General features: G+C 42.0%; 1 protein-coding gene across 2 annotated transcripts in view; it reads right to left on the bottom strand.

Moving 5' to 3' along the window:
- LOC101857271 (triple functional domain protein) overlaps positions 1 to 16,297 on the bottom strand; it is a 186,628-nt gene that overhangs the window by 133,528 nt on the left and 36,803 nt on the right. For both annotated transcript variants that reach the window (XM_013086335.2, XM_013086334.2), the window contains exons 15-22: positions 11,086 to 11,277; positions 10,106 to 10,275; positions 6,456 to 6,514; positions 5,688 to 5,803; positions 4,611 to 4,772; positions 3,538 to 3,696; positions 2,721 to 2,840; positions 1,938 to 2,129 (exon numbers count right to left, since the gene is read on the bottom strand). In XM_013086335.2, the coding sequence (XP_012941789.1) occupies positions 1,938 to 2,129; positions 2,721 to 2,840; positions 3,538 to 3,696; positions 4,611 to 4,772; positions 5,688 to 5,803; positions 6,456 to 6,514; positions 10,106 to 10,275; positions 11,086 to 11,277 (1,170 nt within the window). The remainder of the gene's footprint in view (positions 1 to 1,937; positions 2,130 to 2,720; positions 2,841 to 3,537; positions 3,697 to 4,610; positions 4,773 to 5,687; positions 5,804 to 6,455; positions 6,515 to 10,105; positions 10,276 to 11,085; positions 11,278 to 16,297) is intronic.

Here is a 16,297-nt window from a genome sequence, read left to right as displayed (position 1 = left end):
TCGTGTTGGTCAATAACAAGAAGTTAGCCTAGCCTATTGTATTGTTTGGAGCAAGTGTGTAAAGCAGAGAGAGTGAGTGAGTTAGTGTGAGACGAGTTCAGTGCGGATTACAGCAGGGTAGAGGCAAGAGCTGTATCGAGGCAGAGGAGGCCTGCAGAGATGTAGGCGTGAGGAAAGGGGGAATGGCTGTTTAGAGCCTGTCTATTTCTGTGCTTTGGTGGTGAGATTCCGTCGTATCGAGGCCCCACCGCAGAGGAAAGGATCACACAATCTAGAGAGAGAGAGAGAGACAGGTTTGGCTAACCCTTGTAACTGTAAACACATCTCCACAGGCAACCAAAAGGTTAGTGTTGAATACTCTTTCATTTACAAGTAACAACACATAACAACACAACAATTACCCCAAGTTCAAGCAGGGGAAACCAAAAAAGAAGAACTGATCAGAGCTGACCTGTACAGCAGTCTTGTACCAGTTGGTGGAGGCCATGACTAGTCATATTCTCAATACAGAATGTGTTGTTTTTATTCATAACTCTAAAACAGTTTAGTCATGACTTCACAACAATTTGTGATGCAGCGTGGTGAAATCAGGCGCTTGTCAAAATACTGAAATGGTAGACCCTGGCATTTTCCATCAGGTTTGGCAATTTTTGTCAAATTTTTGTTTTTTGGCTTAACACCTTTTCTGTCTATTAAAGAACACATTTCTGTGTGGATTTTACTCAAAATCGTCGATTAAAGGTACACAAATTTAAATTTTCAGTTTGTTCTGACTCTCAAACTATGTAAACAACCTAACTTTGGCGGCCATTTTCTTGCTGAGTTTCCTTCTGAAATCAGGCTACCCCCCCTCCTTCAACCGATAATATCTCGACTTGTTTTCAAGACAAATGAGTATTGTTTTCACCAAAAGCAAGACAAATGAACAAGCTTTAACACTCATCCTGCGGGAGCCGGGTTTATGTCGCCCGATAAGCCTATTTCGGCACCTCGCCTACGTTCTGGTCCCGAATCAGTGTAGCCCCTGGCTCAGCGCACGCGCAGCGCACACCCTCTTACGTGTCATTCGGGTCCCGAGTCGGATCCCCATTCACGCAGGTCAAGTGTGTGTGCGTCAGTCTGCTTGAGTTTGTGTGCTTTTGTGGCCTTCTTCTAGAACCGCCTGCGTTGGTTCGTAATCGAGGCATACGTCTCATTCAAAACATGCCAAGTTGGTAGCTCCAGATGTTCGTCCAATGAAATTATAGAAGAAATTGACCCAGACATGAGGAGCTCGAAAGGATAGTCAGGAAACAAGACTTCCATTTTTCTATACAAAATATTTCAAATGAGCTTGATTTTGTATGAAATGATATTACCTGATAAAAAATAAGCTTGTATGATAGTTTTGAATACCATTGTGCAGGTACAAAGAACAATTTGAGGGTAAAACATTAGGAAATTGCCTAAATTATCCCCTTTCGAACCTCAGGTCATTCATAACAACAAGAGCGTCCAGAAAGGTTATTTGAATGGGCGTAACTACTCGTAATGTCTTATCAGCTTGTGAGGGGGGGTTATTCATGTGTTTGTAACACTTTATAAATAGAAAGCTATGAAAGATATAGCGTTATTTTCATCATTGGTAAACACACTCCCGCGGTATTCATGGCGAAAATACACGTTTCCCGGCGCGCACGCTGTACACCAACAGTACACACTGAGTGGCCCCGGCGGCCTGCCCGGCACGTCCGACATAATCGGTTGCTGATAAGATACGCATCTGGGCACAGACGCAGGATAAGAATTAAGATGATACTCTACATGTCCAAAAATTGACGAGCACCTGATTTCACCACGTCACGTTGTGACACATTTAGTCTTGAAAGAATTAATACATAGACTAGTAAAGAAAACAACATCAACAAAAAAACCCTGAATCGATGATCTGAGCTGACCTGTTCAGCAGTCTTGTACCAGTTGGTGGAGGCCATGACCAGCTTCTGCCTCTCCTCGGCGTGGTACATTAGCTGCTGCCAGGCTAGCGTCACATTCTCAGCCATGGCTCGGACCAGCTCAGCGTTGTAGTGCTGCTGCTGGAGCATGCCCTCTGCCCGCTGAGTCACAGCCACCAGGCTGAAGTGCGTTTTCTGAGGAGAGATAGTCAAAACTTGTAATACATAGATAAACAGCGAATGAAATGATTTGGGCATCTGTCTAGAGAAGGCTGAATTGGGTTTTCTAAAGAGAAATAATAAAAGTTTGCAATACATAGATAAACAGCGAATTAAATGGTTTGGGCATCTTTTGTTCTAGTAAGCATTTTACGGCACTTGCAGCACAATTAGGATAAACAAGTGTACAAGATTAGATGTGTTACAAGAGAGCAACAAACACAAAAAAGAAAGAGGAGAGATAAGGATGATAGATATTTGATAAAAAGAAGGATCAAACCACAACAGAGAACCCACCAACCACCCACTTTGGGCATCTGTCTTTTTTAACATACGAGGATGAGTGCGACCAGGATAGGGAGAAAAAGATGAATGTTTTTAATTTAAAGAATAAAGGAGAACAAGTCTCAAACTTCAGGAATAAAAGGAAACACGTGACAGTCTACAGAATATTGGAAAAAAAGTGTCCATCAGTTAAAACCTACAAATATTTCCAAATCTCTGTCACAATACTGAACATTCTGAATCATGTCAATTGGAAAATAATGGCCAAAGTCTGCTGTTTACCTCAATAGCAATCATAAACTGCTCATGTTCTTTTTTCAGCTGCTCCGCCTCCACCAAAGAGTTGGGACACATAAAGCTGTCAGTGAGCATTGACTCACCGTTCCGCACCCACAGGATCACCTGCAATGGAAACAGTCAGATTTTTTAAAATGCATGCAATAACAGAAAGGACAAATCATCATAGACACAGAGACTTTCAAAAGACTTTCCTCTCACTGTTCTCTTTAATATTTTTTTTTTTAACTTGTCAAAATTGTACTTCTTGCCTTTTTGAGTTGAAGATCAACACAGTCATTTAATGCCAAAACAAAGCAATTCAAAAAGACAGAAAAAAAAACAGGGAGAGTAAAGAAGAAGTGATGCTTTCCTTCCACGTGCTTCATATCTTTTACTAAATATTTAATACATAACAATTCAGTATGGGATGAACACTGTTTTTAACAAACTGAGGTCATTTAAGGGAGAAAAAAAACCCTCTCTTTCTGCATCAATTTTTACCGAGAGCACTCTATGCCTTTGGAGGGCCAAAACAACTGCAAAAAAACCTAGCACAGTATGTCCTTTCCTTGTTCATACTTCATTTCACCACAGTAAACCACAAAATAAGTTAAAGACTACTTGTACTTCATCATCAAAATCGTGAAATTAAAATAATAAAAGATAGACCATCCGAACGGCCACTAACCACAACTTTTTCCAGTGGATGAACGATCGTTGCTGCTGAAAGCTCCCTGTATCCAAACACAAATCATCCCTCCCTCCACACTCACCTATCTAGCTTTTATCTCAAGTCCACCCTCCCTTCCCCCATACTCACCTGTCTAGCTTCTATTTCAAAGTTCCTCAGATGCACACACTGCTGTAGCCTCAGCCTCTTCTGCTCAGCCAACCCCTCCAGGTCAACCTGTCGCTCATTGAGGTACTCCAGCAGCACGCCGATGCGGTTTGTGGCCTCGTGGTCACTCTCACTCATCACCTGTACACAGACACACAAATACATGTAACATACGAAAACACTAACACAGGAATACAATATCAATTTTTTTCTTAACTCTTTATCTTCGTGGAATACACCTACTATGCCGGGGCCCGTTTTTGGCACTAAATCTAAAAATAACAAAATCCTCACTAAATTGGTGATTAAATCGAAACAAGTGAACCAATTTCGATAGTTCTTAATCTAATGAATGAAATCCAGATAAAAGAGAACTGTTTTCGGCAACTGCTGAAAAAGTATTTTGATGTCGAAGTCGTCGTAAAGGAATGTGCCTGAGTCAGCGGCCCACCGGCACAGTGGTTCCGACCGCGAGCCACTGGGAGCAGCTTGCCAGAGATAAAGAGTTAATGAAAAGAAGACAAGTCGGTACAATAACTGCCATACAGCACTGGGCAAAAGCAAAACAGACTGACGAAAACAATAGAGGAAACGTAGAAAGTAGAAAGTAGTACCTGCCAGAACCACCTTGGAACCATCCACTTACAGGCATATAAAAAAAAACCCACATGTATGTAACTGTTGCAAGAGAAGGCAAGAAAGAAGTAACCAAACAATACATGGACAGAGCAGTTATTTTCTTCAGTATTTGGGCCAAGAATACAAGATGCAACATGCTAGGAAACTGAGACTGTACAGTTTAAAGTAGAAAATACAAATAAAGTTAAATTGTTCAAGACAGACACTCATTGTTGAGAAAAAAAGTGGTGGTCTTAGACGGGCGGACATTTTAAATAGTGCATCTTTATAGTATAGAAAAAATGCTGGGGGAGGGGGATGTGGAGGAAGAGGGAAATGGTCTTTTGTCTTGGTCTTAACTGACAAATCAAAGAATAGAAAATTCACATCGTGATACCATAAAACAGCAATAAAAACAAGAACCAAAAAGGTCTCACCTGCGCTAATTCTTGGCCCCGCTGTATGACCTCGTAAGTACAGTTCTGCACGTGCATCACACTCTCATTGTGTATCTGTAGGAGCTGCTCAGCCTTGCTGCCGTCCGTCACCATCTCCATGTGCTGAAGCTCTTCTGACAGCAGCTCCAGCTGAGAGGAGACCTGCAACATCACACAGAGAGGTATGGAAAAAATGTGTAATGGTATACACTACAGTTTTAACATCCCTATCAACCCTTTTCGGTTATTTAAGAGAGGAGACCTCCAAGTTTAACGCCCATCTCCAAAATATCAGAGCCAAACAGAAAATTCATGTAAAGAGCCTGTCCCAAGGATACAAAGTCAGACCAAGCAGAGGTTCGAACCTCTTCACCATTACGCTACTAATGCCACACAAACATGTGATCAGACATCATTATTGTTGCATTGTTATTACGGGGGAAGTTTCTTTTGTTAAATTTAGAAAGAGTTTTACAGCACTTGGAAAATAAAGTGGTCATCCCTTGACAAAAAAAAGCAAGCATGAGGTTTGAATTTGAGAAAAGAGAAGTACATCAACGCAATAATGGCCATACAGTACAGGGAAGAAGCAAGACAGATAGACCGAAACGACAAAGGGAAATAAGAGGAGCAGGACCTATCAGTGGCATCCACTTGAGAAAAAAAAAGAAAAAAGAAAAAAAAACAGGAAACAAGACAACAAAATATGCAAGGAAAACAACAGACATGAATCTTATACAACTACGATAGTGTGAAAAGGGTCTACTTCTCCATCATCCCACTGATAATTGAAATTTTGTGGGGAGCAGGACATGGAGAAAAAAGAAGACACAACAACACTCCTCTCACCTCCATAATAATAATAATAATAATAATAATAATAATAATAATAATAATAATAATAATGATAATAATAATAATAATAATAATAATGATGATGATGACGATGACAGTAATAATAATAATAATAAGAAGAAGAAGAAGAAGAAGAAGAAGAAGAAGAAGAAGAAGAAGAAGAAGAAGAAGAATAACAACAACAACAACAATAATAGTAAATATCACTTCCACAGCATCTACCTCCATGGCGTCCCTCTCAAAGACCTGCAGCTGCAGACACAGGTCCAGCTTCATCTTGCGTGCTGCCCACAGGTCCTCCAGCTGACTGCGGCTGTCATTGAGCTGGCTCAGCACACCTGTACACATGGACGTAGCAAGTCAATCAGATCAGATTTATTAACATCAAGAGTTTTCATCCCTTGCAACACAATTCGGTCATGTTTTTAGAAGGAGTTTTTGGGCACTTGAAACACAATAACGTCATATAAGAGCCAAAGATAGGAGGTGTTACAAGAGAGTAACAAACACAAAAAAGAAAGAGGAGAGATTTACACGAGAGTAACAAACACAAAAAAGAAAGAGGAGAGACAAGGATGATAGATAAAGATGATAGATGCTTAATAGATAGGAAACAAGGAACAAACCACACCAGAGCACCCTCCAACCACCCACTGAGATTAGAAGGAAGAAAATCCATAAACTAGAAGGGAAGAGAAGATTATAGTCTCACACTCTTAAAGCTAATAGACAGAAACAACACAAATTGCTGCCATTATGATGATGATAATGACAATGACGCTAATGATGATAACGATTTCAGTACCAAATTTCTCTTATCCATATTGTTTACAGTAAAATGACAAAAATATTTTCAAGAATTTTCAAGAGTTTACCAAATTCCTTATGAAAGTTAATCCTCTCTCTGAGCTCCACACATACACACTTTTAAAGTTTCTATCTTTTCTTTTTAAAAAAAAAGATAATTTTTTACACCCACAACAAACTCACCCTCAATATGCTTGTAGTCTGCACTGTGACCTGTCTTCTCTGTCTCCATGGAGATGAGTCTGTAGAAAAAGGACACAGCAGACTTAAGCCAACTGACCACAGAAATGAGCACAACAAGCAGCAGGATGAGCACAGCACGCAGGTAGAAACTGGCACAGACACACAGGTTGGCCCAGCCCTGAGTCACTACCATCCCCACGACGGATGCCACAGACCAGCACAAGACTTTGGAGATTCCCAGAAGCTCCGAGCCAGAAATGTTACGCTGACCACTCATGATTTCACTGTCCACTTTAGTAGTGTTGGACAAAAACAATGGCTAGCCCATTCCAGTTCTATTAGTCTCAGGGGGTGACAAAGAAATGACATATATAATGAAGTCATAATATCATGATCTGTCTCTTTGTCAATTTTAGCCAATGTTCATCTCAACCAGATCAATACTTCAAAGAAGTCAGCTAGTCAGGAAAATGATGCTCATGTAAATATCCAGGTATTGTTACTCCTACGGAACTTGAGCACTGTTTCGCCTTAGAATGAGTTCAAGGTTGATAATTATCATCAGCAACCCAAAGTCAGTTGTGTGCAGCAGAAGAGTCTTTCCTAGTTTCCAGCTGTTCTGATTTTCCACTTTTAAAGTCAGCTTGACAAAACTAAGAAGTGCACGATCAACACCATCATTACCTTTCTCACCCTCCATCAGGGAATGGGCCACAAACAAACACTTTCCAACACAATAGAAGGAAGTGCACGGTGCCAGAACAATACACATAGGAGCAACGCTACGAGCCTTACAACATCAACACCTGACGGACTGACACAAGTCTGCGAATCGTACAGTACCAGAGCATCCTTTGAGCTTCTTAGTGCTAGAATATGAAAAACTGAAACATCCCTGTGATCACAGAACAAATAAAAAAAACCTTTTATCTTTTTGGAAGAGAGCTGGATATTAAAGTTACTCCAAAAATAATAGGGTGATTCTAAAACACTTCTATCTAAAGCAGCTTAGCTGAAGAACAACCACATTAGTACTTTTACTTGTAGTCACTTTTGTCACTGGCTGATCTGGGTTAATAACAACAACAACAAGAAGACAGGATGGATCGTCACTGGCTGATGTCAAATGAACAAGGAACAACCCGTGACACAACAGCTAGCTGTTTATCTGTTTTCAACACAAGATTTACAACAGACAATCTACAGTCCAGTGTTCTTATCCTGTGATGGTATAGCTCAAACAATCTACAGTCCAGTGTTCTTATCCTGTGATGGTATAGCTCAAACAATCTACAGTCCTGTGTTCTTAGCCTGTGATGGTATGGCTACAATAATATACTGTCCACTGTTCTTAGATAGTTCAAGTATAACTCAAACAATCTACAGTCTAGTGTTCTTCCCCTGTGCTAGTACAGCTCTCAGTGGGGTGTGAACACTGCTGTGAGACGACACTACAGGGGGGGGGGGGAAATGGTGCTCATAGAGGCAGAAGTAAGCCATCTGGCCAGGCCATGATCTGCTTACCTTGAAGTGACCGCTAAGTTTGGGACCGGGTGTTGTGTTGTGATCTGAACATGTTTGTTGGAGTAAAGAGATGCGCATTGACACACAAAATCCTGGTCATTTAGTGTTGGGAAAAAGTAAGACAGATACACAGAAACAACAGAGGGACGTAAAACCCAACCAGTGGCACCCTCCAACCACACACAGTGATCTGAACAGTGATGCCCAAGGAAGGAGGGAAAAAGTGGGTGAGGTAACACCTGGCTGACCTAACACACTATAAGGTCACAGAAGTTTGGCATTGTTGAGAGGACTAAGAGGGTGTGTTGCAGAGAGCAAGGACGTGGAAGGAAACATATAGAAGTGACAGACAAGTAGTTTTAGTTAAATAGTAAGAATTTTATGGCACTTGCAACATACAGAAGTCATATAAATGCCAAAGATTAAAGGTGGTGTTAGAGAGTAACAAGCAAAGAAAAGAAGGAGGAGCAATAAGAACGATAAATAATACTTTTTTTTTAATGGGATCTAGGAAAGAAAGAGCAAACCACACCAGAGCACCTCAAACCACCCACAGACAAAAAGGACTAGTTATAGAGAAAGAGAAATGAAAGGACACATATAACATATAAAAGGGACAAACATGTAGGCAGGCAAATAAACAGGCTGACACAGATAGAAAAACAAAACCTGAGTCTGGGGACCCAAAAGAGACAATAAAAAGTTAAAATAACTAAGTTTTCTTTTTTTCAGAAGCAGAAGAAAAATTCCAACTTAGCATCTAACTAGCACCTACAGACATAACAGGGAAAAGAAAAGCTAAGAAACAAAGACAGAGAAAAAGAGAAACAAACAAAAAACAACAGCACAGTTGGGGGGAAGGGACCAGTACTGTTCCACAGAGAAATGGAAAGCTGAGAAACAGATAGGGATCCAGAATAACAAAGAGACAGAAACATGGACAGGGTGGGGATAGGGGAGAGTAGGAGAAGAAGACAATAATGGGACGTGGGGTGGGGTGGCTGGGGCGGGCAGTGTAGTGTGTCTTCAGTCCACCCTTGACCAGCATGTGTTATGTCACTTCCCCTCATCTCAGAGCACCTGTGTTCAGTCAGGTGTGAAGGGACATCAGGTTCCCATTTCACACTTGAACGACTGTACACCCAGTCCCTTCTGTTCATCTGTACTAATGTTTTAGTGCTTGGGATTGTGTGTGGAAATTTTATTCTTGTTTACATCACAAAAGTGTCACTGAACAAAAAATCTGAACGGACAGTTGTAGAAGAGATATACTTTATATATGCTACGTCATCATGAACACGCTTTTACTTCAAAGAATCTAATTTAGTTTTGGTAACAGTTTTATGGCACTTGTATTGGATCATATCAGTGCCTAAGATTAGAGGTGTTACTAGAGAGTAACATACTGTTAGAAAAGAAGGAGGAGAAATAAAGGACAATAAACGTTGGATAGGAAAAAAAAATCACCATACCAGAGCACCCCCCAAACACCCACATTTCACAGAGCAAAGACAAAAAGTTGAACAACAACAAAACAACCACACAATGCCCTACAACCATCAGTGCTTACGACCAGACAAATATGCAAGAAGAACAGCCTGGCTATAATATGTTTACATAAGACATGAGGGGAAACTAGGTGTGTAAGTTTGTGCTTTGCTTTAAATGTGTCAACACATCACCCACATGGCTGAAGACTGGTGCTCATGCGTGAATCTGTAAGTGTTGGGGAACATGGAAGACACTTTTTTCAGCAACTTAAAGGTGATGAGGTTTAAAAAGATGTACAAATATTCATGAACGAGTAATTACGCATGATTGTATTAAAAATGGAGAATACTAGAAAGACAAAAAGTCATATTTGCGTCTGGATTAAAACCTTTGTTCAACCTTAATGAATACACACATTCTGATCACCTAAGTTGGGTGTTCTGTTGCTTTTCGCCTACAAATATATCCAACAAACACACCAGCCCTCTGTCACACACACACGCGTGCACGCACGCACACACAACACACACAACACAACAACACACATAAACAAACACATGTAAACATACACACACTTTCAGACAATCACGTCACACAAGAACACCCCAAACACCAAATATACACATGTATGATACCTGAGCTGTTCCAGCAATGTCTCTCCCTCCCCCACCGTGTTGATGGCTGCTTCCACAGTGGTCTCTCTCTGCTGGTTGAACTGACCAATGAGCTGCTCAGCCCCCTCCACACTGTCGGCCAACTCCGTGCTCTGAAGTTCTGTATGAAGCTCCTCCAGCCAGTTGGTCAACTACATCGGAACAAGGAGAGAAAAAACATTATTGGAAGTGCAGTCAAAACTGTCTGAGACTGCCACCCAATGTCATTGAGAAAAAAAGGCCATCTTAGACAAGTGGTCATTTTATAAAATGTCATGACAATGTTGAAAAAGGTATTCAAACACTTAAAGTTTGTGGGGTGGGGGAGGGGGGGTTAAATCGGAAGTGGTTGTTCATACAGGTGATTCTCTTATACATTGGCCAACTACACTAATAGATGGACAAAAAATTCATAAACTTCAGTCTTACAGTACTACATTTTCATACGTATTTTGCAGCAAAACAATCATCTGACAAAAGCAGTGTAGAGTCAGTGATGAGTGGAAGTTTACAGAGAGTAAGAAAAAGATAGAAAACATTTAAAAATTAACGAATGGTGATAATAGTAATACTGAAATAAAGTACACAGAACATAATACACAAGAGAAACTTGTAACCATCACAGCTCTGGAAGAGGAAGAGGAGGAAGAGGAGGAAGAGGAGGGAGGAGGAGGAATGGGAGGGAGGAGGGGGAATGGGAGGGAGACTGACGAAGAAGAATGGGTGGGAAGGTGAGGAAGGGTAAGAAGAAGAAGCAGCAGGTGGAGGAACAAAAAGATGAAAAAGAGGAGGAGGAGAGGAGCAGGAAGATGAAAAGGAGGAGGAGAGGAGCAGGAAGATGAAAAGGAGAAGGGGGAGAAGCAGGAAGACGCAAAGGAGGAAGGTAGAGAAGGAGCTGAAAGAGAAATAAGGAAAAGAAACAAGCCAGACGAAAGAGTACATAAAAGTAGAGCAGACATTACCTCATGGACATGAGAGTAGAAGATGACTGTCATGTCCAGCACAGCCCTCCGTCGCTGCAGACCCGACAGGAAGGCGTGCATACGCTGCTCCAGCTCATGGGCCTCGCTGTAGATCTCGGTGGCATCGCACTCTCCCGTCTGAGCTAACTCGTCCGCCGCAGCAAGAAGCTTCTCAGCATTGGTTATTGTATTCTGTGGGGGAGAACGTTTTAGTTTTAGTTGAGAGTTTTACGGCACTTGCAACACAATGAGGTCATATAAGTGGCGAATATTAAAGGTGGTAAAAGAGAGTAACAAACACAAAAAAGAAGGAGGGGAGATAAAGACAGATGTTTGAAAGGAAAGTAGAAGCAAACCACACCAGAGCACCCGCCAACCACCACGGAGGAGAACGGCAGTTCGTTTTTTAGTAGAGAAAACACATTGCTTTAATAAGCTCTTTACAGTTCTTGAAACACTATTTGGTTAGTTTAGGCACCGAAGGCAAGAGGTGTTAGAAGAGAGTTTGCTTTTGTATAATGGTCATTCAGGGCTAGAAAAAGTAAGACAGACGGACAGAAACAGAAGGAAAGTGAAGAAGTAGGACCTACCAGTGGCGTCCTCCAACCACCCGCTTACAAGAGAGTAACAAACAAACAAAATAAGAAGGAGAGAAAAGGACGACAGATGTTTGATAGGCAAGATTTGAAAGAGCAATTTAAACCACACCAGAGCACCTGCCAACCATCCACTGGAAGAACTCTACATTGGAAGAAAATGTAGGGGTTTTTATACTCTCATCGACACAATTTGGATCATTTAGGAGGTAGAATCCCGACCAGGTCTGTCAGGGTCAACCCAGGCTGAGAAGGATACAACATCGCAACAGAAAGACCAACATACTCAAACAAAATCTCCCCCCCCCCCCTCGAGAATCAAACTACGGTCTCCAGCATATGACAGGAAGTGCCATACCACTACACAACAAACACTGGTGACAGAAGCATGACAATCCACTGATTGACCACAGTCGTCTACCTGCACTGTGTCAACTGGACAAAAGGCGTCAGTAAAGACTTTAACCTTCATCCAGACCCCAAACCAACCCAACCCTTACCTCACCTGAACCCAAACTAATCTAACCTAACCTAACCTAACACAAAATCAAACCCTATTCATACCCCTACCCTACTCGTTAACTCTCAAGTGGAACCAACTAATCAGGCGGGAGTAGACAGTCAAGTAGAACAAAAACATCACAGTAGACCCTCAAGTGAACTGCCATCTACTCGTTTTCGGTTTTTAGACACAGGTTCCACTGGGGCTCTCGTGGTCTAGAGGTTAAGGTGTTGACCTCTCTTTCAAAGGTCCCGGGTTCGATTCCGGGTAGCGACCAAAAATTTTCTTCTCTAAAATTGTCTCCTTTCATCTCCTTTCCTACTCTCTAACAATGTTCTGTTGTCTGCTTTCATTTCCACTTTCTGCCCCCACCCCCTCACCTCCTTTGCCCCCTCCTCTGGGCTCCTGACTCTTTCTGCAGCCTTTCTACTGCTACTCCTTGGCTCCTCCTTACTGCTGTCTTTCTGCCACACCCCTGATCTTCTGGTAGGAAAGATCTACACCTAGCCTTCTCGGACAAGGGCGAAAAATCTCGGAGGGCCCGTGTGCAAGTTGCGCACGTTAAAGATTCCTTGGTGGTCTACAATTGATAAGAGTAGGCTTCGGCCGCCACCCGGGAAAAATTCAAAATTTCCTACCAACTGAAAATTTTAGGTGTGTCCCGCGCGCTCATATGACCTTATGCAGTTGCGAGCGCCGTAAAACACTTTACAAAAACAAACAAACAAACAGGTTCCACACCCTACTTGGCCAGTTCAAAAGTTAAAATTGTCCATTTATTTACAGAAAATAACAGCACAGTTACACGATAACAGCCATTTCTTGCTAGAAAAGGGCAAGACGGAAAGACGGAAAATGCAGAGGGAGAAAAAAGTAGATCTAGATGTAGGTTCTACCAGTGGCACCCCGCAATCACCAGGCCAAAAGTTTGTTCAACCTTTCCAACATGTTAAACACTCAGCAAAATTCATCAGTTGTAGACCTATAGAATCCACAGAGAAACTATGCACGCCACACACCTTATGTCATCGTAACAATCAGAGAAATTATTGACGTCCATTGGAAGAAAACATGGGAAAAAGCTAGTTCATTGACAGCAGGAAAGAAAATACCCCAAGGACACTCACTCATAAATAAATACACACACACACACACACACACACACACACACACACACACACACACACACAAAGGCACATACGTAAACGAGCACACACACATTCATTCTCTCTCTCTGTGTCTCTCTGTCTCTCTCTCTCTCTCACACACGCACACACACAAAGACACATATGCAAACACGCACACGCAAACGAGCACACACATATTCTCTCTCTCTCTCTCTCTCTCTCTCTCTCTCTCTCTCTCTCTCTCTCTCTCCTTCTCTCCCCAGTGGTGTACGCTAGGTTATGTTGTTGACAGATCGTATTGTTTTTTACACACGTGAAAAGTACCTAACTGTCTTTTCCTCAAGGGAGAAACGTGAAAAAATAGCTGTTGCAAAGTAAACATTTACTTGTATCCGGTGAGTTCGAGTTTGTGAGCGCAGGTGTTTGGGTTCTCTGAGGTTTGGGTTGGGGTTTGTTGTTTTTTTTTTTTTTGGGGGGGGGGTAATTTTTTTTTCCACGAGCGGAGAAATTAGTTTCTGAATCTCACGTTCACACCGACAACGTTACACATGTTGGCGATAGCGTAAAACAGAAGTACCGTCCAACCAGCTGTAATTCACCCCACCTGCACAAGTTAAATCACTCAATCACATGAACAAACGGCCGCTTCCCATTTCCTCCCTTACGTACTTTTAAAATTTACATTACAAAGGCACTGTGTAAGACGGCCACCAGTCTAATATGCCTGCGTTTATCATCGACAACGGGTGAACGTCTTAGACAGTTTCGACTGTGCTCCGAAGAGGAATGTTGTAAAGGTAGGAGATCCGAGTTACAAGTGAAGTCTGAAACAAAAACATTGGTCTCAGATTTTGTTGGGGTAAAATCCTCCTTTCAACACAGTGCAATACTACCCTTGAAAGCTGGCCTCGCTTAAAACACAATAAGCCTTGGAATTTTATTTTTTTAAACAAGTTTTAGAAAGACTTTAACAACAATTGCAACACAATAAGGTCAAATAAGCGCCGAATATTAGGGGCCTTACAAGTGAGTAACAAGTAGGCTACAAATATGGGGGCTCTCGTGGCCTAGGGGTTAAGGTGTTCGCCTCTCATTCAAACGTCTCGCGTTCGAATCCGGGTAGCGACCGAAAAATTGTCTCCTTTCACCTCCTTTCCTGTTCTCTTGCAATGTTCTGTTGTCTGCTTTCATCTTCACTTTCTGCCCCCATCCCTTCACCTCCTTTGCTCCCTCCTATGGGCTTCTAACTCTTTCTGCAGCCTTTTACTGCTACTCCTTGGTTCCTTCTTACCGCTGTCTTTCAGCCACACACCCCGGACCTTCTGGTAGGAAAGATTTACACATGGCCTTCTCGGACAAGGGAGAAAAATCTCGGAGGTCCCGTGTGCAAGTTGCTCATGTTAAAGATCCCTTGGTGGTCTAAAATCGATAAAAAGAGGCTTCGGCCGCCAGCAGGACAAAATTCAAAATTTCCTATCAACTGAAAATGTTTAATGTGTCCCGCGCGCTCATATGACCTTATGCAGTTGCGAGCGCCGTAAAACACTTACCCAAAAAAAAAGCACAAATATAGGAGGAGGAGATATATAGAAGATAGATATTTGATAGGAAAGAAGGAGTAAATATAAACCACACCAGAGCACCCGTCAACCACCCACATTCCGAAGTGGAATGTCATAACGGTAGGAGGTCCGCGTTACAAGTGAAATCTAAAACAATACCCTTGGTCTTAGGTTTTGTGGGGGTACATTTTTAATGCTCCTTCCAAAATAGCATAATACCCTTGACACACAATAAGCCTTGGAAATGAAAAAAACAATAACCCAAAATAAAAAACATAACGACACGAGAACAGTACCACTAAAGAATGCGAGACACTTATTTACAACTATACCTCCTAATCTGCTGAAGTGGGGAGTGGGTTGCTTCAAAGATCCTAGGGCATGAAACCCCGACAAATTCCTTCCGTCAGAGTCAGAGTTTTTTTATAGCTTTAAAAAATATATTTACGCAACACGCTCCTCGCTAAACAGTGCTTTCATTTATTTACAATTTCGTAAACTTTTAAGTTCAAAACACGTCCATCCGATAACAGCAATCTATCGCTGGGGGAAAAGTAAGACGGACAGACAAAAACTGTAGAGTGAGAGAAAAATAAAAGAATTACCCAAACAGGGCGTCCTCCAACCACCCGCTATTTCAGGGACGGTGAAAACACCATAAAAAGACAAGACGAACGGCAAAAATGTGGGAGAAGTGAAAACAGAACATGACGTCTGACGTCTGAACGAACGCCGCGAACCATCTAGCTCTCTCCGCTACTAGTTTTCCCCCATCAGGCTCGCCATACCAGAGAGATGTTTAAAAACTACAGAGATATGTGTGCACATGAAACAAGGATGTCTCTCTCTCTGTGAAACTTTACACTTCTCTATAAGGCTGCGCGAGCTGCTGCTGGTTGTCCTTTTTGTTCTTGTTTTTCTTGTCATTGTTCTTCTTCTTCTTTTTCTACAGTCTCTCCCCTTCCTTCTCCTCCTCCTCCTCCCCCTCCCCCCAGTTTTCTTCTTCTTCTTCTTCTTCTTCTTCTTCTTCTTCTTCTTCTTCTTCTTCTTCTTCTTCTTCTTCTTTCGCTCCTTCATCATCTTCTTTTGCATCTTCTATTTCATCTCTTTTCTTCTTCTTTCGCTTCTTCTTCTTCTTTTGCATCTTGTTCTTCTTTTATCTCTTCCAACAGCTCACGAACTAAATAAACAATTAAGTGCGGGAGAACGTCGGGTGGGTCTCAGTCTGAGTGGAGCGCCAGTGCACGGGAAAATCCACAAGTGTGCACAACCTGTTTTCCCCAGATGTCGGTGAGAACGCGCGTGCGTGAACAGCCATTCCCACCATCAACATACATGACCAACATGCCACGGACTGGCTGAGAGCGGAGGAATCTCAGGACGCTTGTTCTGGGTCTTTGGGCGGTGGTCGTGTGTGTGCGTGTG

The sequence above is a fragment of the Aplysia californica genome, unplaced genomic scaffold (genome assembly GCF_000002075.1).
Source record: "Aplysia californica isolate F4 #8 unplaced genomic scaffold, AplCal3.0 scaffold00456, whole genome shotgun sequence".
In the NCBI taxonomy this organism is placed as follows: domain Eukaryota; kingdom Metazoa; phylum Mollusca; class Gastropoda; order Aplysiida; family Aplysiidae; genus Aplysia; species Aplysia californica.
The sequence above is the reverse complement of the archived record's forward strand: the minus strand, read 5'-3'. Positions and strand labels throughout refer to the sequence as shown.